At 38.0% G+C, this 26,401-nt stretch overlaps 1 protein-coding gene across 1 annotated transcript in view; it reads right to left on the reverse strand.

Annotated features, from left to right (window-relative positions):
- PTPRT (protein tyrosine phosphatase receptor type T) overlaps positions 1–26,401 on the reverse strand; it is a 3,212,182-nt gene that overhangs the window by 973,666 nt on the left and 2,212,115 nt on the right. Inside the window, exon 14 of the mRNA XM_044089009.1 lies at positions 1,055–1,351. Coding sequence (XP_043944944.1) covers positions 1,055–1,351 — 297 coding nt within the window. The remainder of the gene's footprint in view (positions 1–1,054; positions 1,352–26,401) is intronic.

Consider the following 26,401-nt stretch of genomic DNA (forward strand, 5'->3'; position numbering starts at 1 on the left):
CTGGCCTGACCAAATAGCATCAAGTCAGCAATAATACTTATCTATTCAACTCTCTCTATCTCTCTCTCTGTGTATATATATATATATATATATATATATATATATATATATATATATATATATATATATATATATATATATATATATATATATATATATACATATATATATATATACACACACACACACACACACACACACACACACACACACACATATTTATTCACTAATCCATTTCTAGTTTCAAAAAACAGTAAGAATAAAAGAATATTTTCTGATTTCTTGATAGAAGTCTTTAACTCAATTAGGAGTGGTGAACTAGAAGGTTCACTGGAGAGATAAGGCATAAACACAGATAGCAGATACTAGAGAAGACAAGGAAATATAAAGAAAAAAATTGGTTTACACATCTAGCAGAAAGCCACTTTTCCATTACGTTCAAAAGTAACACAGATTTGGTCAAGTGTCTTCTAAGAACATTTTTAACACAGCCATTTTTCTGTGGAATACTTTTCATCAAACAATTTCCATAGAGTGGGACGGTAGCCCTTGCACCCCTGTGATCTGTTGTAATCAGCGTTTGTACCACTGTTCTTTTGAGCAGGGAGGAAAAAATACCTCTGCAGTTTCTTTTTATGTTATCTGATTTGCCATTTCCCGAAATCAGGTAAGTTTATTCAGCTACCTGTCCTCCTTCCTAAAAGTGCATGGCCTAACCTCTGTAACCCACACTACAGCCAACTAAGGTGATAAAGGTACCAAACAAAATAGACAGTATCAAAGTTAAACCGCTGAGCTAATACAGTAGGCACTTCACCAAAGTACTTATTTATTTTTATTTATTTTACATTTGTTAACCGTGGGTGTCTGACTGAGCCAAAAAGGCCCTTTTTTAGCAGAGGCCCAGGGAGAAAAGCTCCACAAAGAAAAATTACAGACACATTTAGTTATTTAGACATAATCAGTATACACACAAATTACAAGAGATCAATGTGTCGATTCAACAACTTGCTTTCATTTTATCATAACACACAGATGGACAAAATTATCATACCATCTTCTTCTGTCCGTACCACAAGCTCCTCACTTTCCTTCCTTCCTTCGGGATTAGAGAGTGCAAGTCTCATTTTTATGGTTATGAATGGTCGAAGGCCTCGAAGCGTGTAGTGCGATGATGTATGTATGACTTCCTCTGCTTCATACTCATGCTGGTTAAATACATATTGATACTGAAGTGTCAGATTATAGCTATGGCAGCGTGTTACAGCATAGCCAAATGGTTCCCACTGCAGAGTCAACTGTCTGGATCCAATGTCCACAACTTCCACATTCTGTGGTCCATGAACAGGATCTGAAAAAAGAAAAGCATAATATCATCAGTCTTAGTATATACATCATATAGAGCTGTGTGATACTGTAAAATTCACAATCTTGACTGTTAAAGTGACATCAGGTTTTAAAAACGCCAGTGTATATGTTTCAGTAAATAAACTGCAACACGAGTAACAGGGATCTGGTAAAAAACTGCAAAAACACCAAAACCAACTAACTAAATAAGTGTGTCCCCACTGTGATATTATAAGTACATTAGCACGTTTGCCATTCCTGAAATGCTACTGTGTGGTACAGTATCAGACTTCAAAGTCATAATTAATAAGAACAATGAAATAAAGCCACCATTTATATAACTGGCATGGAGTCACCTTTTTAAATATGTCATGATATCCAGGATAAGCTGTACAGGCAAGAGTCTGAGCTGTGGTCCCCCCCATCTCCAGAAAGCTGACCATATTTGGGTCAGTTATGCCCTACAATCACAATACTTTGCGTAATGCTACCAAAGCATCCCAAATTAATTCGCATTACATAACTGGCAGCTCACTGAATACCTTAATCACCAGAAAGACTGGAAGAGTTGTAGCACATTTTAGTTTTATTTATTCATTTATTTATTAGTTTAGTGGATTGCATTAAGTGATTATTTATAAGTATTACATCTGATATCATTTTCTGCACAAGCCAAGTAAACTTCTTCATGGTCTAGTATTGTGCTTCTTTGTATTATCCCCAATTCTCCCTTCATTACTATGTCTGGCATGTTATTTCGTATCCTGCTTCGACAAACTTTTGTTCCTTACACAGTTTCTTCTTTTCCTTCATTATCCATTTGTGTTTATTAACCAGGAGAAACCACATGGACGTATCCCAGTTTCCTTGGAAGAGATGGGTGAAATCTTAAGATTGTTAGGACAACACAAAGAAACCTCTTCTTCCAGTATAGTAACAGAAAGCAGCAATATTATACATAGATTTTAAACAGGACCTCAGCACTTTTTCAAAGTTTTTAACCACGAATATGAATACAAATAATTGCTTGAGACAAGGATTAGATTCAAAATGAGCAGTAACTACAAAACATTTCTACTAGATTTAATGGTATATTGTTAGACAAGTACAGTAACAGAATATAGACAGAAGAGTAATGCAAGGAAACAGAATTAACAGATGTACCTTGTATCAATCATTGATCACAAGCGAACTGGTAACGGGTAAAGCAGTCTGAGCAGTAAGTGAATAAAGAAAATAAGAGGTGAGTTGTAGAAGCATGGCATGAGGCTTAGAATGTGAGAGTGGTTCCGAAAAATGTCATAGGCTGTTAAATTAACAACACGTAGTTAGGTGGGTTTAAATTTAAATAGGCCGAGTGCAGTTAGAGGAGTTATCATATTTTCAGTAATGTAATTGTTTTCACTGACAGAGCTACGCTGAACATTGTGAAATTTATATTTTCATAAAAAAGACACGATGATATATTCAAAAATATAAAATAGGGGCAAAGCCTCACACATAATTCAGTCACTGTATTATCTTCTGAGACTTTATCAGTGCATCTGAGTAGTGAAATCCGTTTTTCTTTACATGGCTTAGGGATGCAGTTTTTAGCACAGTAGCCTTATAATAGGATTGTTTTGATGGTGGTGGTGGGGGGTGATTTCTGTTTGAGGTAACTACAGGTAAACACCTTAACTATTACCTGTTATGCCATCCCCTAACTTCAAAATGTAGTATTTATGCATTGAAATTCCCAGTTGCTCCAAAGCAGTTTCTGGTTAAGTGACTTGGATAATGTCACAAAATAGGTAAATAAAGGAGGAAAGACTCAGACCCTGCATCCTTGCCACAGGAAGTAGCTTAATATTAAGCTGGAAAATGAGTCCTCTCTGCTAACCGCCAGAGTAAATTCTCAATGTAATCTGAATGTCTCCTCTGCGCATCTTGCAATCCTTTAAGTTATTCCTAGGTATGTGTATATAACCTGCAATGGGTTGATATCCCATCCAGGAGTAGTTAAATGCTTTATACCTGATCCATACTGACATAAGATCCAGCTCCACTCTGACCTTTAATACAGTAATAATGATTTTACATAATGACTGAATGGAAACAACACAACATGAGACCCTTACAGATGTGAATAGTAGTCTACAGAATTGGTGTAGTCAATGTTTATTTCACTAAAGATCATTATTTTGCAAAGATTAAAAGTTTCTAGTTTGAATACAAGTTTCTGAAGTAAAAGACAGTACCAAAGGAGTCTGGTTGACTAAGTTTGTAGATGACTGCAAGCTAGAAGCAGACACTGAATCCCCAAATGACTTCACTATCCTGCAGGAAGGCTTCTCCCAAATAAATATCTGGTGCTAAAATCATGGACTGAAACTAAATGTCAAAAAATGCATTATCATATCCTCTGGAAAGTCGTCTACCCATTGGACTACCACATTGATACTGAACTCCTAAAAGTTGACCAGACTGCTCAGGATTTGGGAACTTGTATGTGCAGTGACCAAACGTTTGACCAACATGTGTCCATTGTTGTAAAAAAAAGTCCCTCTGTATTACACAGCTTATAAACCAAGAGAAAGTGTCTAGATCTTGGAATGTCATTGTTTCCCTGTACACAGCCCTTAATAGGCCAGTCATTGAATATAATGCACCCTTTGTCATGCATCTGTCCAGACACATGCAACAACTGGAACTCCCATGGAAATACCTTACTAAAAGGATACAAAGCCTAAACACCATGTCCTACATGGATGGACTCACTATAGTCGATATCCTACAAACAGCTCAGAGGTCACTTGTGCTGGCATACAAGGCATCCTCTGACCCAATACTGATGGACTTACTGCACATCAGCAAGTTATATTACAAGATGCAGGATAAACCCAAAAGACTCCACTGGCACCAACACTGCTGAATGGTTTATTTAGAGCTTTCGTCAAGGTATGAGACTTCTTCAGATTCTGAAGATTAATTATATTTAGATATTAAATATGTCAAATAAATTAACATTTATATATTAAAATGTTAAATAATATATTAAATTCCTATCAAAAATTTCTAATTAAAATATTAAGTATTAAAATGCTTTTATTACATTTAATTGGGGTCAAATAGTCCGGGGTTAAGCTGTCCAACAAATATTCTCATAGACAATAAATGTGAATTTTAATATGAAAGTATATCCAATTGCATTGTGGTTAAACTGTCCTGCTTCCTCCCCATTCACCTAAAACAAAATTCTTCACAGTCCATATGGATCTATGGACAAAACACAGAAAATTTACCCGAGGACTGCCCCCGTACTATTAATAGACAAAGGCAGCTCCTTAATGCTTTATCCCATGCATGGGTCCCTCATATTATCTATGATATGATCCCAGTTATTCCCATTATGGGTAATAAATAATTATTGATCATGGAATGGGTAAGGCCAATTTGTAACCAAATAAGTTAGGTTAATTCAAGCAGAAAAAAATAAACTGGCTAGGCTTAAAATGTTCTGCAAGGGCAGCTAACCTGTTATTTATGAATCTAAGTAAGTCATTGTAATGTACTGCTAACCATATCTTTTTGAAGATAAGTTGAAATTTAAAACATGTGTTTAAGACTGTTGACTGGCATATATAACTGAAAACAATAGTTAAATGAGCTAGGAGAAACTTAAGTATTTATCAGAAAGAGATGCAACTGTGTAGCACTTTTTTGAATTTGTTCTCAAATAGGCTCCCCATCCACATTAAATAAAACTCATTACTGTCCATATTCAAGAACAATTTGGATCTATGGATGGGAAAAAGAAAATTTACTGCAGGACTGCCACCTGTACTACTATTGCACATAGACAGCTCCTAAATGCTTTATTCCATGCATGAATCCCCTCAAATTATCTATGGAATGATCCCAGTTATTCTCCTTAGGGGTAATATATATAAATATCAACCATGAGGTGGATAAAGCCAGTCTCTAACCAAATATGATAGGTTAATTTGAGCACAAAAAGGGAAGCTGACTAGGCTTCAAATGGCCCACAAGGGAGCTAGAGTTGTACTTATCTATAAGTCGATAAACCTAAATAACGATAATCCGGATAAGACTGCTAACTGAATCTTCAGCAGAGCTAAATTCAAAGAATAACAACGCTGAGCTTAGCTGAGGAACATTTTAGAACAACTATTGAATGCATTGGTATTGGTAAGTTAATATTACTGAGTGTTTGGCATTACAGATGCTAGGAACTGGTGAAGAAGCAGAGGATTATAATACGAGCTGAAAGTATAGGCCAGGGATAAGCGGAATGCCACCACGAGTATGGTCAGTAATGGAGAGGTAATAATCACAGAAGGAATTATAGAGCTTTGAAACGTATTGTCTGATGAAACTCCATAAAGTCAATCCTGCTATCAACCCTGGAAACTACAGTCCCATCAGCCTGACACGTTTCATTTGGTAGGTAATGGAACTCATTATAACAAAACAAAATAGCATCAATATTAAAAATCTCATCAGGCTAGATCCACATCAATTTGGCTTTGTAAGAGGTAGACCCTGTCTATTTAACCTGGTCAACTTCTTTCACTGGTCATATGGCGCACAATGCTTACCCTGTTAAGGTGATGGAATTTGACATCATCCCCTATGCTAGCATAATGAATAAACTACATGCATTGCAAACAGATTCTTATATGGTAACATGGATAGGAAATTGGATAAAAGGCAGGGTCCACATGATGCGGGTGGCAGGGAAAGCATCAGTCAACATGAAGGTGACCAATGTTGTCCTGCAGGTCTAAGTGATGGGACCACTTTGGTTTGATATTTACTTCACTGACCTACAGACTATAAAACAAGACCCATGGCTAATCATGTCTGGAGATGACTGCCAACTAGGAGTGAATCCTGCTGTGATACAGAAGCCTTCCAGCAGTAACACTTAAAAATACCTGGTGTATTGAAAATAGGCTTAAATGGAATGCTAAAAAATGCAACATTGGTGCACCTGGGAGACAAACTCTGCCCCACCCCCAGCATATAGCAGTGACAAAAATCCATTTCAAACTGAAAATGCAGTTATTGTCCTGGGAGCCTGGTTTGATAATTCACTTTTCTTTGACCATAATGTAGCTCCAGTTATAAGGAAATACTTCTTCTTTGAACAGCTGTTCTCCATGGGAAGTTCATCCAGATCTAAAGAGGTTATTATCCCCTTACCACAGCACTGATCAAAGATCAAGCCAGTTATAAATAAAAGAATCATCCCTTTGCGATATACATCAGCAGACATATGCAACAGGTGGAATGATCTCAGAGATTCCTAAGAAAGTGGATCATAAGCTTAAAATCACTAAGCAAGCTGAGAAGACTAGAAACACTGTCTTTCTTTTCCATGTCTTATAGGATCTTCAGAGAACACCTATGCACTGACTTCTGAGCAATCACGTGTCCTGTTGTCCAGTATCTCTTGTACTTTCTGAAATCAAATAGTGCCACAAACACCAGAAAAAAAGTATGAAATTCTTTAATATAGAGCCTGTTAAGAGTGGGAATGCTCATTAATGTTTGGAGGTCAGTCATTAACAAACTGAAAGTCATCAGGGTGCTTTTTAAAGAATCTCATCAATGATCATTTCCACCCTTGCAGCTGTGGTGTAAAGGGGTCCAGGAATCAATTCCTTTACCTCATTAACAAACAAAATATAAATAAAAAAATCTTTAATGTTAATCTACAAAGCTTTCCAATGGTGGTAAGTTCAGGCACTACAGATGTGAACTATGACTGCAGACAAATAAGGGTGTCAATCTTCCAGTAATACTGGGGATATCTGCATTTTACTGAGATTACAGAAATATTTCTTCATTTTTCTCTGTTCAGCATGCATTCTGTGGTTATCAGCTCTGCCATGGAATGCGCTGGCTCCAAATTCAAAATCACTTCTCTGCCCCATGGCCCAAGTGAACTCCTCTTGATCTAACTGCTTCACTCTACAGTAAGGCACACTGTATTTTTTTACAGAAGTGGTCTATTTCATTCTGGTTCAACCTTGTACTAGAAACAATTACAAGTAAGCTTTTACTGTGTTGCAAACTGGCTAATGTGTTGTTGTCTTTCTGCTGTTTATGTCTAGCAAATATATGAACAAGTTTCTACTGACTTTTTCGCTCTAGGATTCAATGGTAGCACCTACTTTTTTCTACTGTGTTAGACTAAGGTCTGTCTTTTTTGATGTTCATGCATGGCATATCAGCATGCTTCTGCTGGCCTTTTACTGTAGGATTCATGGATAGCACCTAATCTTTGCTTTATGAACTGTAAAGTTACAGAATGTAAGTTTGTAGTGTGTTGCCATCCGGCTAAATGTTTTTTTTTTTTTTTTTTTTTTCTGTTTGCTGTTATTCTCTAGTGTGTGTGTGTATATATATATATATATATATATATATATATATATATATATACACACACACACACACACACACACACACACACACACACACACACACACACACACACACACACACATGTTTTCTACTGAAAGTCCCACCTGCAGTACCTGATTTTATGTTTTATGAACAGCACAGTTACTGGCAAGTCTAGTCAGTTGTTCATAATGTGAGACGGTTCTGTTTTAGAAAAGAGATAGGTCATTGTCTACTTTTTCAAATATGTGAAAAACTCAAGCTGCTGATTCTAAAATGTGTATGTTGTATAGCAAAGAGTCAGAACTAACTGAAATAGGCATTGTACCTGTCCTCCTAAAATCTGTAAACCTCCATCTCAGTAATCCCAGACTTGCATAACAATACACATCTCTTGTTAGTTACTTTATTTCCAACTAGTCCTTCTAAATTGCAGAAGCCTCCATTGTAGTAATCCCAAACTTGCACACCTAGACACATCTACTGTTAGCTGCCTTGTTTTCCTGTTTAAAGGCTGTAAAGCAGAAATGCCAGCATATATACATATAAATGACAGTATATATAGACATATAGTGCACTACTTTTGTTGGCCTAACACTACTTAATGCAGGAGTACAGATAAACAGTACTTTACCCATTTCAGTTATCAAACAATCCTAATTTTTTAAATCTCTCTCTTTCTGTCCCAGTGTACTGAGCACATAGTTTATTTGGCGACTGCTACTGCTAAAGTTAACATAAGCACAGCACTAAAGGAACGTCTACAGCTAAATTCTACCTTCAATTGCTTAAGTACAAAAGATGCAATACATTCAACTGAAATCTATGTAAGTCAGTTTCCAAGAATCAAACTAAGCATTCTTGTTTTCCCATCACTTCTGCATTACTGTCTTCTGTAATGTAGTGTTGAATCTGCTGAAGGGACACCCCGATCCTCAAGTCTTCTACTGCGAAGGTGAAACTAAATTAACACATTGGCATGTTTACCCCAGCAGTGTAAAATTCCGCCGGAAAGACAATAAAAGCCCTTAAAAATAAAATTAAATGTTGTGACTCACATCAGGTATTTAGAGTTCAAAGACCTTGCCTTTGTATCCATAAACATTCTACCTCACTGATTGTATTTGGTGGTAAACCATCTGTTGTGGGGGTGGGGGGGAGGTAATTGCAGTCCATTGAAGTACCCGATTGATCCCTCCCACCTCTCTATAAGCCAAAGTCACTGAAGTACTGCCTGTTGCCGTTCACTTAGGTGCATGTTATCAGCATTCTAGCAGTGTGTCTTACTGCCTTTAAAATTATCAGGACTTGTCTTACCTTCTGTCTTGCTGCAGTTTAACAAATTGTTTTCTTGGTACTTACTCCACCATTGGTCAACCTGCTTCATTCAGCCCTTTCTGTACTTGAGCTTTACTCCACTCCAATACCCTGCCCCCAATTCTCATCCATCCCAACTACATCTACACTTATACCTCACTTACTCTGCCTCAACTCATCCTCCTATCCTGAATCTAACTGCACTATCCAATCACAAGCTGATCTTGTTACAGCATCTCCACCCATTTCTGTTCTAAATTCCTTCTCAAATCTAACTCTGCTCCCTCCTCATCAAGACCTACCTATACTCCACACTATCATCACTGCTTATTACCTCACCACACCATACGGTATGTTTTTTACAACACTAAACATGCTGTATCACCTTATTTATCCTTCTCTTCTCATTCCTACCATCCCCACCAGTAGTAATAATAAATAAGCACACCTCAACCATTATTTCATCCTCACCTATCAGCCATCTTCCCACTGTCTACTCAAAAATCTCTTAAGCTTATTTCCCATAACTCTATTCCACTGTTGTAACAATACTAACACATGTCAGTCCCAATTTCACGGTAATAGTTGTTGCCTCACACAGCAAGAGGTTCTCCTGTTCGATTCTCAGCTTGGGTTGGGAGTGCCTTCTGTGTGGAGTCTGCGTGTCTTCCCCGTGGTTGAGTGAGCGCTTGAAAGACATGCGTTGAATGGGTGTGCCTTTGTTGAAGGTTGGGGGTCGGGCTGGCAACTCGGCACCATAAAAACCAACTGCCAATCATTAGCAGACCGGAGTTCCACTGTGGCGACCCCTAACCGGGAAAAGCCGAAAGACAAACAACAACAACAACAATTTATACCCATCTCTGCTAAAAATGCCATTATAAACAAACCATCTTTCTTCTCCATACATCAATGTGGTGACATCCACCCCAACCCTGACCCAATCAAACCCCAAACCAAATAAAACACCTTAAAAGTTTAAAAAAATAGTCACACTAAACATTAGAAGCATATGCAATACAACCCAGACACCCTAGCTACAACAGAAACATGACTAATGCCTGAAATTAAAGATGCTGAAATACTACTCCCTGGTTATAATATTATAAGCCTTGATAGAACACATACAAAACCAGGTGCAATAGCTATAATCTTCCCAAATATGCAAAGAGTAACTCCAAGTACAGGTACAATCCCAAATTTTGGAAAAGCATAAATCATCATCTCATTCCTAAAATTTAATAAAGCCAAGAGCATATGCATTGCTGCACTATATATCCCCTTAGGACATAACATTCCAATACCTGAAAACATACCGTCTTGGATGGCAGATATAATCACAAATGAAATTATCCTCATTGGTGATGTAAACATTGACTGGCAGTTCTTATCTGAAAATTCAGCAGTCAGCAGCATGAACCTCTTTGATTTACTCAGTTAATTACTACATCAACAAGATATGGCAAAAATAACTCCCGACAATCTATCCTGGACTGGAAATGTTTACTGACCCATTTAATTTTACCTTCTCAGGTACCCTTCCTGATACACACCACCTGCCAACATATACCCACAGGAGTATTACACAACTAAAACAGGAGCATAAGCTCAAAAATAGCCGTAATTTCTCCAATTTCTCAAAGGATTGTTTCACTGAAGCTCTGAAAGCAGCAAACCGGTCCAACTTTAAAAGACTCCCCTTAAATGATGCAGTTGAATACTTCAGTGCAGCATTTCTAAATATTGTTAACACTTTAGCCCCCGTGTTATGAAACAGAGGGACAAAGAGTGGATTAACTGGCAAAAGAATAAAAATGACAAAAATCGGCGAGTGTTCAGAAAGCTACAAAACCAAGCCAATCAAGAAATAAGGTAACAAAGATAAAAAGTCTTATTATACTCACCTACAAGAAAGCCAGAAAATCCTAAAAAATTATGGTCCTGCATATCCTCTCTCATCAACCCAGGTACAAAAAAGGATTTGCAGCCTATACACAGACATTCCTCCTCTTCAAACAGCTACCCATTTCAATACATACTTCATGGACGGCACAGCCAACTTAACCTCAAACTCACCTAACACACCCACTTCCACACAGCTAACTTCCCCTACCTTAGACCCTAGTACATTTCCTTCACAAAACTTGCCTAACTGCAACTTCTACAATGCAGATACAGACAACTCCATCCACTTAAACTTTCATCTAGTTTTTATAACTCTCATAAAATAGCTTTTACATAATCTAAAATCTTGTTCATCCTCAGCTGACAGTGTTTGCCAGGAATACCTAAATCTAGCTGCAGATACAATAGCATACCCAATCAACATTCCTTATTTATAGATCAATAGCAGAATCTTGTGTCCCCAACTTATGGAAAATGGCCCATATTATACCATTACATAAATGAGGTAAGTCCACTGACATTACAATTTTCCATCCCACAGCCATCCTGTATCCACTTTCTAAAATCTTTGAAAGATGATATATATGAACAATTTCTCCACTATCTCTTACAAAATAAACTAATCACCAATACCCAGCAGGGATTTCAGCCAGACCACAGCACTTCTACTGCATTACTATCATTTACATACACAGTCAGTAAAGCTCACAACTCTAATAAATTTGTATCTGCAGTACTTCTAGATCTATTAAAAGCCTTTGACATGATCTCTTGTAATAAACTCCTCTGTCAGCTGTCTGCATTGGGTCTATCATCTCTATCTGTTCATTGGTTCTTTAGCTACCTTGCCAACAGGCAACAAGCTGTAAAATGGCAAGGATCCATCTCTGCATACCTTCCCACTTCCAAAGTCGTCCCACAAGGATCCATCCTTGGCCTTCTACTGTTCAACATTTTTATCAATAACCTACATTCATCTTCTTATGAAGGCAGCTTGATTCAATATGCAGATGACCCTACCATCATCTACTCTTCAAACACTTTGACTGATCTCCAAGAAATCACTGATCAAGCTGTCATCTCTACTGAAACCTTGCTTACAAAAGCACAACTCTTACTTAAACTCCCCAAAAAAACAACCCCTCCTCTTTACCCCAAAACTCACACTTCTAACAAAGCATCTTTAAAAATACTCTCAACAAATGGCACTGAAATTGAATTAATCCACCATACCAAACTACTAGGTGTCATAATAGATGATAATCTTAAATTTGACCTCCACATCCAAAGCAATATCAAGAAAAAACATCAAAAGTTAGGCATGTTTTACAGAAACAAACATTTTCTGAGCACACCCACAAAAATTACTCTAGCCAATACTTACCTTCTGCCTTCCCTACTCTATGGAGCAATAATTCTAACCAATTTACAATCCTTCATTAAAAAAAATAAAAAATATAAAAAAACTTGAATGCTGCTACAACATAATTGCCAAGTTTGTTACTAATTCATCCTCCTTTATCCATTGCTGTAAGGCTCTGCATACCCTTAGTTAGTTGGAACTCCCCCTCCACCTTTCCTACATTCAACTTATAAAAATACATCAAATCATACACAAACCATTAGCCTGCCAACTCTTACCCCATTTAATTGATATGTGTTTCCCTAAAAGAACTCTTAGATCAGAAGACAAACAACTTCTCATCATAAATAAACCAAATAAATCTCCTGGACAAGGGCTATACTCATACTCAGTAGCAAAAAAAAAATGGAACTCCTTACCTGTAACCACCAGAACAATTTCTAATCTACCCAACTTTAAATGCTCCCTAAAAGAATACTTTACAAAATCTTGGACCTGCTCCTGCACCAATAGGTTCATAGGCGTTTACTGGGCTAATGACCACAAGGGCCTTTTAAAGCCTAGCCATGCATCCCAAATCTCTGACAAGTTTTGAAACCCGTGATAAGTGTAAGCAGGGGCCTGGGAGATTAACCATTAGCAGGTTACCTGTGTCCATTAGAGACAAAGGTGCCAAACAAGGGATGAAATTCTGGTCTCCCATCCAATTGTCCAAGTTGCACTTTAATTGGATTAGGGAGGAACTCTGCTGCACATGGCTGGGCAGCCTGTTCCATAGATGCGGTAGTCTCTAGGATACATACCTATCTCTCCAGCAGGTCCTATTTATATCACAGGCAAGGTTTAAGTCTTTAGGATGGGTAATTCTGGTGCTGTTTGTTTTGTGGATATGCAAGAGGTCCATCAGAATGAGGTCTGACAATGTCCTGCATGCCAGACATAGATCTTCCCTCAAAAGCCTGTAGGAGACAATACAGGGGTAGAGCCTTGAGGTGGTCTGCATAGGACATATTACTTACACCTTGTATTTTTTTAGTGAGGACGCTCTGTGGACGTTATAATTGTTGGATATGCCTGGTTAGGTACATACCAAAGGGTGCATTGTACTCAGTGATAGGGCTGATGAATGCCGAATACAGTGGAACAATGACTTCCTTGGACTTAGATGCCATACCTTTGTTTATAAGTTGCGCAACACAGAATGATTTCCTCATCACTGTAGACATGTGATGATCAAAGGCTAGATTACTATCTGTGTGTCTTCCTAAGTCCCTGACTACTGGGTCAACTCTAAGGGGTATGTTTGTCAATATGATAGATACCAAGGATGGAAGACTTCCCAAAGGATATGCATTTCTTGGCATTTAGTTTTAGTCCATGGCTCTGACACCAGTTGTTTGTCTGGGTCAGCCCCTCCTGAAGAACATTTCTGTCAGTGTGAGATTCAATGGCATCTCCTAATTTGCAATCATCTGCAAATTTAGTCAGCCAGAGACCACTGACATTGGCCTTGACTTCTGAGAAGTAAATGCCAAAACGGAGCAGTCCAAGGACTGACCCCTGAGGGACTCCACTTGTGACCGGCCTCTTTGTAGAGGGTGGACTCCCCAATTTGAACTTCCTGGGTCCTGTCTGTGAGGCAGTTGGCTATCCACCATGTGATATACAGGTTTGTACCTAAACTCTTGAGTTTGTCAACAATGCCTGAGTGGGGTATTATGTCAAATGTCTTGGCCAGGTCAAGGTAAGCAGTGTGAACATTCATTAATTGCTTTGGTGACCTTCTCAAAGAAGTCCACCAGGTTGATTAGCATGATCTGTCCTTGACGAAACCAAACTGGGTTGTGTCCGGTGTCTGGAGGTCTACTATATATCTATTGATCATCTCCATGATAATTCTTTCCATGGCTTTACATATAAGACTTATGAGACTTATGGGTCTGTTGTTTCCAGGGTCTGTAGATGGCCCAGCTTTGTGCTGATGGATGTCTGTTTCTCCATTCACGAAGCACGAAGCCTGATCAGAGGCTATAGTTAAATAGTAATTCCAGAGGCCTTGATAGGTCATGTTTCATGCGCTTATTTAAAAGGCATCCTGGGCTATTGTCTGGGCCCATTGATGCAATCTTAGCTGAAATAACTCGCTATACTTCTCTTACCCCTTCAACCTAAATCACACTTTACAACCCTCTCCAGTCTCCTGCTCCACTCCTTTCTTTTGTTTTTCTCACTAACCTACCTTATCCACATCATGTCTGCAGGCCTTTCCTCTACCTCTTCCTCTCCCTCTCTACTCACCTAAGCTTCAATCTTATTATAATCACTTATCTCCATCCTTCCTTCTATAACCATAATATGCACACCAACTCTCATACTAAGGCATCTCTCAATTTTCTCTCACTGTCTCTAAGTATATCATCTCTTAGATCTCTTTAAAATATCTTATAATTGTCTCAAGTCTCATTTATCACATACTACTCTATGTAACAAATAATATGACTACTGGGTTTTTCCTCACATATTTTCTCCAAATTATGTTGTTGTTTTTCATTGCACTTTTCTGTAAAACTCATGTTCGATATTTTATTCTCATTACAATCTTTTTCACTCTTTTGATTTGTAGTATAACATACTTTGTGATTTACAATATCTATACTTCATTTTTGAAAGATTGTGATAGTGGAGCCTCTCTCCCCAGGCCTCTGCTGAAAATGGGCACTTTCTGGTCCAGTTCGCCTTTCCCTGTAAAAAAAAATGTCAAGTAAATGAATAAACTGAGAAAAAAGTCTAGAATATTTTAATAAAAGTACTGCCATACTTGCTTAGACCCCAAGCAAAATTGAAAAAAATGTAGTCCAGGTAGTAATTTAGAATTGTGGAAAGACAACCAGAAATAAATTACCACAGACACATAATTTAAGCAAATGATTGCCTGCAGTTAACAAAATGTTGAATGCGAACATTTGCTACTATATATAAACATACAGATAACACAGCCTTATTCTTATTAGGGATATAAAAGATTGTGATCAGGTCTCAGATCTTGACCAACTTATTATATATTTGAGATGCAGATGCCAAGAAATTCACTGCCACAGCAGAGCAAAACTCAAGAGCAGAGAGAAGTAAATTAAAATGCACAGCAAATCTCAAGGAAAAATACAGAAAACATCTAGAAGGGAGCATATGGCAACAGAATGAAAAACAAATGTTATTAAAGTTATAAGTGCAGGACGGAATACTAAACTACTTGAAAGGCTTAACTACAGTAACAATTAAAAATCAAAATATTTTGTAGTAAAAAATAAATAAATAAATAAAAAGTGACCACATGTATGTCACCCTATTTCTGTAGCATCTGCTGTAAGTCAATTATGGGAACTAGAAATAAACTGAATATAAGAGCCTTAGTTAACGATGAAGGTCAGTTTTGGTTTTCAGGAAAAATGTGCATCCAAATAGGGCCTAGTAGTGTACTGTTTCACTGCAGTAATAATGTTACAAAAATAACTTTTTTACTCTCTGCCTTCTATACTTTGCTCTGTCCACAACAAGTTCAGTACATGATATGGTACCATCTTGGACTCTTTGGGTTTCAATTCATTTTGCTACATCAAGTCATGTTAAGCACCAGTCAACTGGTCAACAGATATAGCCAAAGCCACCGATGAAACAGCTGCCTATTCTAGCAACCCAAAAAGCTCTCACAGAAGCAGGGTTTTGCATGTCCCTCACACAGCAGGAAGAGATTATACACATGCCTTATTATCTCTGAAAGTCTAGTCCTAAAAACAGCTCAGCATGCTTTTTTATAGGAGAATTCATAACTGGTGTGAGCTGTATGGGAAAACTACGAATTTTTTTTTTCATTTAAGATTACAAAAGCATAAAACAAAAAAATATGACCATAGCCCATTAGCAAGAGCTGCCCCTGTTTGTTTACTGATGGTATTAATTTCCTAGTCGGCTATGCAAACTTAGACTGCAGGCACTTAATAGTAATGTACATTTTTACAAATGGAGTATGACTGGTCTGTCACTCAAACATTATTTGTTACAAGCACTATATATGTTTAGTAAAATTTCATAGTGGTATAGATGTTAGGGAAATAATAATTTTGAAGTATATTTGTTAAGACTAAATGAAACTTCTGTCCTGTGTGGGCTTTACCAATCTGGCTGAGATGTTGTACCTAATACATCAAGTATCTGCTGCTTTTTAATCTGCTTAGAATTCACCATTTGCTGTGTCCCAGAGCTTGTCTCTATTTTTCACAGCAAGGCAAATATGTTATCCATGCCTGAACACTAAGAGCAAAGTTTTCCAAACAGAAAAGTGTACACTGCTGTACTGACATGTTTAGATGGAAGTATGTCTAGAAGGGTCAATCAATGTCCTCCTTCATGATCCTATGTCAACAAACCCATTCAAGAACTGCTTGGTTCTATTAATGGAAGTCAAGGAGGGTCTACAGACCAACAGACTTTGATAGCCAATACATGAAAATAAAGAAAGACCAAAGCGAGAATCCAATTATAACATTTTGTGAAGTATTTCAGGACAGAAGATAAAGAAGCAATCTTGTGTTCTATGTGTACCAATAGCAGCAAACAGAAACTCATTTTCCATTTAGCTAAGTAAGATTTCCTTTGGCTAGGGGTTTCCTTGCCTCCTACAGGATATACAGCACTTTCATGGAAAAATAGTCAGATAAAGGAATTCAGATTCTGTCATTCACTCTGTAAGTTAGACTTCTGAGGTTAGGGCTCATTGGCATGTCACACAGCTCTGTCAATACTGTGAAAGGGGTTCATAGTCACAGGGCATTTCTTCTTGCTCTCCTGTACTACTTGAGAGAACTACAACTGTTTTGGCCTTCAAAATTACTATTAAAAAAATTGGCAGGAATGGAGAGGTCCACTGCCTCATGGAAGAAAGCATGCATTTGTAGCTCACTCCCATGCAAAATCTCTTGAACTGGTGGTTTCCTTGGAGGAAACCACATCCATCTGTGTGACTCCTCACTTTTGTATTAGCATCTGAAAGACTTGCCTTTTCAATTTCCATTCATACAAGTTAAAGGATTATGTTGCAAGCTTCTCATGCAGGGAGGTCTGGGTCAGAGGATATAGAAAGCTTGTAGGTATAGCCCCTGCTTTGAGACAAGATACCATACCATCATGGCTAATTTTCATAGCTTCTAGGAACATCTCTCCATTCTTGATGATGTACCACGCTGCTGCAATATTTTCTTTTTCTACTTTCAGGGCACCTGGTTTGAATTATTATTTGAAAGCCAGGATGGTATGGATGAATGCCATAATTTCTTTGATGTTTATGAGTTTGCTTCACTTTTGTTTGAGCCAAATGACCTGGAATCTTCATTTGTCTATGTCAGTTCCCCAAGCAATGTCAATGGCATCTGTGTTTGGGGTTTGGGAACCTGAGGCTTCTAAATGACATCCCTTGATTTGTTTGTTCTTGATCTGTCCATCATCTGAACTGTTCCTGGATACTGCAAGTCAACAGAATTGTTTCTAGAGATCAATGGTGTTGCATGGAATGGTTACTGAATTTCTACATATTTAGTCTTCTTAAGAGTATCATCAGGGTGAAGGCAGCCATGTAATTTGGTGTATTAAAAAGATCCTTCTGTTATACATGTACACTGTGCCAGATGAATAAAGGATGATTGCAATAAAAAGAATCTTCTCTTTTGGAAGAGATATTATACCTGATTTAGTAGCCAGAACAACTCACAGAAAATTATTGGTCCAGGCAGGAATCAAACCTGGACATTCTCAGTGGTTAGGTAATTGCCTAGACTCATCATGCCTTTGAATATGCACTTCAGAGAACTGTGGAGCTGTACCAGGGACTTAGCTTGCATCAAGCAGTTGTCCAGCACTGGGTAAATATGGAATCCCCTCATTCTGAAAAGAATAAATACTGAAGCTAAGAACATGGCAAATCACCCGACACTAGTGAAAAGCCCAAAAGGCATAGAGGTGAACTGAATGTATTTTATCCCTACCACTAGTCTAAGGACCTACCTGTGTACATAGTGCAGACAGATAGGAATGCAGATACCCTCCATTTCAGAGTTACCAATAAGGCATTCTGCGTTTGACAAGTAGAGTTACAATGTCACCATCTTGATGTTTTTTTTTACTTGAACAAATATGTTTTTTTCCTGCAAATATACAGAATGTTCTTTCAACAGTTACCATAATGAACTACTAAGACGACCCTTCAATAAAATCCTGTCCCCTGCTCTGCTGAATGACCACTTCTCTGGTACTGGAAACAGCTGTACTAAGGAGATTTGGTCTTGTGCATGGTGGGGAATATTTCTTAAAATGAGGGTGAGGTTTCTGAAGTTATTTTGTAACCTGATGCAGTTATTTCCCTTAACTATAGATCCAGTGTCAGATGAGTTCACTTTCATATATGAAATGCTCTCTACTAAAAAGACCCGGACAGGGGAGGGGATGTGAAAAGGATGAGAGTTCATTAATGAGAAGGCTTTTCCTGGATAGAGGAAACTATTTATGTTTCCTCTCCCTTGACGCCTGCCCCTGTGTTTGCCACCTTTACAATGATCTTCTTTAAGGCTCTAATTTGCTTAAATTGTTCTTCATTTGGATGCCATCTATAAATAGTGTAATGTATCTTAGTGGAGGTCCTCCTATGATATAGAATGAAAGGATGAAATAACTATTTACCTGGGTGAATTTTCTTTCCAGTCTGTTTGAATCTATTGACTATCTCTTGAAAGATGGTGGTCAAAAGGGAATAATTTAAAATATGTTGTTTTACATTTATTCTAAGCCAAGCCAGGCATGTCTGTTTATCCATGTGACTGTGAATGCTCTCTGGCAGAGACAACAGTGACACTGCACCCTCATATTATGGTCCCCTTGCAAATTTTCATATCTGTTTGTAAGAACCTCCATAGTATCTCTAAGTGGATCATCAGAACAGTCAGCCATCATGTTCTCCAGCTGCTTAAAGATGTCCTTTTACTTCTAGAGTCAGCATGTCTGATTAATTACAGCTCAACTACCAGTGTGGATCAGTTACATATCTTTTATTTTTGTTCCAGAATGATGAGAGCCTCCACTGAAAATGGGCCTGCACCCAGATGGACTATCCCGGCAAACAAATGTAAAATAAATTAAATAAATAAAAACACCATACTCTTCATACTCTCCACTGTAAAGAGGGATGAAGCCAACATAAATATTTTTTTAGCATCTAGGTAAACCGTAACAATACAGTATGGCTAGCAATCCAGCTCACAAGAGGTACATTCAGAATATCTTTGAATGTCTGCAGGACTGGAGGAATTTTTTTAGTTCTGAATGCTTTCATGGCCTGAAGCTATAAGCAACTCCTTAGTATTCAGCAAAAAATGATTTTTCGTTAAGTTGAGGGTTTCAACAAAGAAGTCATCCACCCTAGTGAAGCCCAAAGCACAGAGTTTTCCTTAACATGTCCAAAACATAGAACAGAAAAAAAGACGACTGGCAGAACAGGTCAACTATAGTTATTGTACTCCATCTTGAGAGGGGTCCATTTTCTTTTGACTAAAGAGGCAATGTCTGCAGTAGAGGATTCCTCTCTGTGAGAAACATACATGAGCTCATAGCTACATAATCCTTATCAGACAACTTCCCAAAGTGAACTGCAGCCTGGAGGGGCATCTGTGGGAAATTTATTTACCATTGTTTGTAAAGGACTAGTGGGCATTGCTGCTGCTATTACAGTTTAGTCTAAAAAGCCAACAATGTCATCTTTACCCTGGTATTTCAGATAGCTGCAGAAATAAAGTAGGATTTTCCAAAGAAAGAGGTTATCCCCTAGTGGTATATGCCAAATGTCATGTTCAGTGAATACCTTTGGACTGTCATCTTGGGACAATACAGTTATATTTGTGACTAAGGCCTTGCTTTGTTTCAGCTGTAATCCCACTGCTATCCCACAGCAGAGAGGGAAAACTATAGAAGCAGGCATTGGTATGGAAGGTTATCTACATTGTATCTCATCAGTGCTGAAGCTTTCTGGCCTTTGCAGGACTGTCGGGGTCATGTGTCCACATGTGTTCTCCCAGTGAAACCACTAATTTCTTTGGCGTCTTAATTTTTCTGTGTGGATCTTAGTATGAGATTTTCTCATTAATTTTTCTCTATACTCGAAGATGGCTACCATTGCCAGGGAAAAGGCAGATGTCTCATGACTCATCTCAAAAAACGTTTTGTGTTATTAAAAAAAAAAAGTCTAGTTCCAGTAAGGAAGTGTTCCCTAACTGAATGAAACATAATGCTCAGAGAGGGAGGCTAGTGTTTTCTTTTCCTTTACAGAATAGGGTCTTAATGTTACTGCTCCTTTGGGGAATATGTGTTCTATTGCTTCTTACAGCAAAAAAGAACTGGTGGCATGGAGTGCCTTTCTTTTATATTAGATCTGCTCAGCATAAGAAACAGACCAAATCTGCTCTGGGCAGTTCAAAGCTCTGGTAGTTATTCTAAGAAGACAGACATTTACCTCAGACTAATTAAAAAATATTAATAGATTATACTACCTCAATAACTGGTTTGATAGCAAAATTTAATTTGCAAAGCTGTTAAATGCAACACACATAATGCATGTTTATCTGCAGCACTTAGGTCTTCTTTTTTTTCCCCTTTGAAAATATGTATTTATTTATGTACATTGAAAATGAATATTTTAAATACAAATAGCCTTTCTTGTAATTTAATGTGTACTTCTGCACATTTGTGACCATCATTTGGGCTCATCATTCATGAAAGATACATACAGGAAATCCCTGTCTGCAACACCTTTGATTAGATTCTGAGATGAAATCTTCCTGCCATGCAAAATAAAACTCTCTGACCATGCCTCATAAGGCTGAATGAGGGTGTTTTTATCTCTTCTGATACCTGTTGTTTAGTTATCTGTGTCAATAAAAAAATTCTCTGTTTTAATTCAGAATTCCTGTGAATAAGAACTCCCAAGCCTATTTGTCCCAGTCCCCTTCAATAAACACACAACACCGAATGACATTTGACGACCTTTATTGAACTTCAAATAAACATGATTGCTAACCAATAGCTATTAATTTCAACCAAACATGACAGATGATAACATCCATGAAAAAAGAACATAAAATATATAATCATAAGGGCAGCGTAACCGCTCACCCTTGCATAAGCAGTGTCCCCCACTTGCTCACTTATCCTTGCATTTACAAGGCAGCGTACCAGCCGACCTTCAGTTTACTGAATTATACCACCAACCAAATAAACAGCTCTGCTTGCTTATTTACTTATCAATTAGTACACCCACTCACTTTCCTTCCAAACTTATTGGATTGAACATCCAACACCAGAGGGGGAACAGAAGAGGGAAAACCTGCCCCTCTTCTCTGCCCACCAGCCTAACCAGGCTGTTCCCCCTCTGTCCAACAAAACTTCCAGCAACCTGGCCACCATTTAGACACTTGGCCAAACATCATTTGGTGTATCCCCTCCCCTAACTAAGTTGCATCAGAGTCATCATCACCTAAAACCCCACGCATGATTACCAAAATTTGCCGATGCCTATAAAGCTGAAAACAAAACAGTGATCTTCTCCTATGGCAAGGTAGTAACCATAATCTCATATACCTAGCCTCACCACTGCACATGAACTAAACAATCCTTACCTCACTACCAGTGAAAACCTTGCAATGAATCCAAGGACTGTAACAGCCAACTGGACAACCAAAAAGTATGCCCATTGCCAGTGAAAACCATGCAGAGCAAATGCATACCATTATTCTACCCTGTAACCTCATTTATCAGCAAATGAATGTAATGACCAAATAAATCTCCTAAATGATAACACAATACAGTCCTGACATCACACCAACCATCCATTAAAATAAAAATACTTTAAAACAGCCATCATGACATTTAGAAACCCACAAAAAGCCCTACAAGTTCTATGCTGACAACTGAAATGAGCCAAAACCTTCAACAACCCAAATTAACCTCCTACCTCAGTTTAACACCTAAACCAAATACCCAATATCGCCTCAACCCTCCTTTTATCCCTCACCCAAGGCAAGAAACCCAACCACCCCAAAGTTATAAACCCTGGATGGGATGTACATAACAACAAAGACAATAAACCACAACTGAGTGTAAAAGCCATGATCCCTCACAGAGGTTAAACCACCACCACTTGAAACTACCCACAGTCAATAGTCAACTATCCCCAACAGCGGCCCTATATAATAACAGCCCAAAGACTTACCTACCATCCCCCCACTAACCAATACTAACTTAGGGTAACGACTATCCACCACAACCAAACACTTTGCTCACTGCCACTTGAATGATGCCAAGTCCGCTGCATACCCTCACATCAGATTTCATTTCCATATACTGTCCAATGAATGTAGTAAGCATCTTAAATATCTAAAATCTACACCAAACTACACATTATAAACAAGAATATACTGAAACCACTATCATGGCCTTACCAGCACAAACCCAACTCTTCTTCACCCACCAGCTAGCCATAATCCATTGTAAAATACAATACCAATGCTCCCCACACCAGCTAAAACACCACATTATCTTGTGTCTACAAGAAAGGAAAACACAACAAACTCACCATACATCAGTACTACTAGAATTAGTGACCTCCTCCATACCGCTCCAACAGCCGACCCCATTCCTCAGCCTCATTTCTCCCCTATCAAGTCCACAGTCTTTCTGTCCACCACATACAGTCCATGCAACGAGTCCCTATCTGCAACCTCAGTGTGATCAGTAAACGAAAAGACTCTAAATACTCCACAACTCATAATCGCCTTCTTAATGATATTATGCACCACCCAGTGTATCACTCATTCATCAACTGAATAAATGCATTTACTAATGAATGTGACACTGTTGAAACTTAAAAATGTCTTAAAAGTTTCCCATAAACAATTTTTTTATCTCATCTATTAATGATAGAAATAACCAGACAACATAACTAATCATTGCATTAAAAGACCTATTCTACTAATTTTATCACTCTTTAACCCACCCCTGAGCTCTCAACAAATTGCTAATCATAATTATGGCAAGAACATTAAAACTGTCCATAACCATGCTAATAACATTACAACCCCCAATGCAAATTCTCCCTAACGGCTCCACCTATGTCCCTTTGTACGAAGGTAACATCTACCCATGTTCATCTAATTAAAACAACATATGCTGCTCACTGGATTGAATAATCTTACATACCTGAACCTGGATCTTTCATTAAATCTCAGAGCTGTTAGCCTATCAACTACCCCTGATCCTGAAATTGGCACTACTCTTCCCCCCAATAGAAGCCCAAAACTCTCCTTAAGCAATATACCGTTCTGCTATAACTGAACCCCACCATAACTTATCCTCTCAATAGTCCTACACTACCCCACTACACCAGCCTTGCAATGCCCCAGGAACAAAGAAAGTAGCAGTTGTTAACCTACTGTTCACCACACATCAACCCAATCTCCCCAGCAAATACCTTAACTTACAAATAAAAATGCCTAGAACCATACAGGCTGTTCCCCATAAACAATCCCCAGCCCCAGCAATCCCATGTCCCAACCAAGCTCTCCTGTCACCTACATCTACCCCACCTCACTACTCCAGATACCTAGAGTACCTACAACATCATTGTGCACCACTCCCACAACATATACACAAGCAAAATCCCTTACCTGTCAATACAAACTCACAGCAGCACTGACTATCATTAATTCTGTGCTCCCGCATCAGTAACCTTGTGCACCAATGCGAAAAGCACTAGGAACACTGAAAACCAACTGTCCACAAAGAAAAATAAACAGACCAGGAAATCCACCTCAGTGTCCGACAGCCAAACTCACAATAAGGTACAGCAAAGCAAGGTAGAAACTGAAAACGCCACTGGCAAAAATGATGCTGAAAAACATTTTATTAACGCCAACATTTCTCCACGTTTTCGTTGACCAAGCAACTTCATCAGATAAAGTTAAAACATCTTTCACTTGTTTATATACACATACAAATTGATAAATTAGTTGATTGTTTGCAAATTAAAAACTCTCTTAAAGTGGTATCACAGTTTATAAGCCCCAGTATACAAAATGTTGCACCTAACCTGTCAATATTCAAGAGAACAAAGTTAGAAAGTAATTTTACAAGCAAACCTATATAAAAATATAAAAAATGCATGTATAAATGGTTGATTACATGCTCAAGTCAAGAAAATTTTTTATATATATATAAATATACACTGTTTTTTACACAAATAAATATAATTGTTGTAATGTATTAAAATAATCCATAAAAAACAGATCTAAATAAATATCATGCTACTTAACCCTTACAATTGGTCTGCCTTAAGTTTTAAATAAGGCATAATAGAAATGGAATCATTCAATCCCGGAGGTTTGTTAGATTCCAACAAGATCTGCCAATAGGTTTCCCTGTGTGACAATTTCACTTCCCAATGTCCACCTCTAGTACATTTGGGAACTGCTTCTAAAACAAAAAACTTAAAATCAGCAGATTCACATACAATGGTGTGCCTGTAAAGTGCATTAGTGCTACATTGTTTCTGGATATCGTAATAATGCTCATAAATACGTCTTTTTAGCTGCCTTTCGGTCTTGCCAACATAAAAAGATTGGCAACACCGGCAGACAGCCAAATAAACTAAACCAGTAGAGATGCAATTGTAAAAATGGTTGGACCTGATGTTCCTGCTTCTGCTTTCCAAGTATACATGCTCCTGGTTAATAACATGTTTACACTAGGAACAACGTCCACAGCGAAACGTACCCTTCCTACGATGTTCAGGAGTTCCCTGACTTTTGTTGTGTTCCAAAATCCTCTTGATGTTAAAACCCCTTTTGTAAGCAAATTTGCAGGTTAATTCCTTAAAATTACTCAGGTCTGTAAGATCCTGAAACAACTTCAATTCCTCTTGAACTATGTTTCTAATTTGTCCCACATCTGCACTATGTTCAGTAACGAACACTTGATTGATAGCTGATAAATGGAAACTGTTAGTGGGAACATCGGTAGGTTCAGCACATTTCTTTCCTAAAATGGGACAAAATCTTCTGTTCCTACCTAACTGAACTTCTTCACGAACAGAATTAATCAAGGTGATGGGGTATCCCCTATCTATAAAAAGGGAACTTAACTTGTCTCCCTCCACATGAAAAAGAATGTCGTCCGAGGTCATACGAGAAACCCTGACAAATTGCCCCTTAATAATAGATCTTTTTTGGAATTTCGGGTGTGAACTGTCGTAATGTAGGTAGCTGTTTGAAAAAGAAGGCTTCCTATATATACATGAACAAAAACCACCGTCTTGTTTAGAAAGAGTAATGTCTAAGTAGTTTACATAATCTGCTTTTATGTTGTATGTAAACTTCAAAAATTCTGTAGTAGTGTGTAAATAGGTGACAAACTCGTCAATACAATGTTTGGGTCCTGTCCAAAAGATACAGATGTCATCCAAGAACCTGGTGTAGTGAATCCAATGTTTGGAAAATTCACTACACAATACAAACTTTTGCTCCCATACTGACAAAATGATGTCAGCATAGGTGGGAGCGCAATTGGCTCCCATGGAGACACCTGATATCTGCTGGAAGTATTCACCACAAAAATAGATATAATTGTTTCCCAAAACCAATTCCAATAGTTCAAGAACAAGATGTACATCATTGTTTGTGACCCCCTTACAAGCCCAGAGAGCCTCCTCCATCCATGTCAAACCAGTCGAATGTGGGATCACTGAAAACAGATCCACCACATCAATGGTAACAAACTGTAAATTTGGCCTATAAAGATCGTGGGTAATACCTCTTAAAAATTCCCACGAATCCTTAAGTAAATGTTCTTGTTTACCCCACAACTGTTTCAATTTCCAATCAAGAAATTTGGAAAGATTGTGGGTTTTGGACCCCTGGGCAGCCACAATTGGTCTAAGAGGGGGGGTCCTTCACGTTCTTATGGATCTTGGGA

This window comes from Protopterus annectens, chromosome 12.part0 (assembly GCF_019279795.1).
Source record: "Protopterus annectens isolate FY-2018-M chromosome 12.part0, PAN1.0, whole genome shotgun sequence".
In the NCBI taxonomy this organism is placed as follows: Eukaryota; Metazoa; Chordata; order Ceratodontiformes; family Protopteridae; genus Protopterus; species Protopterus annectens.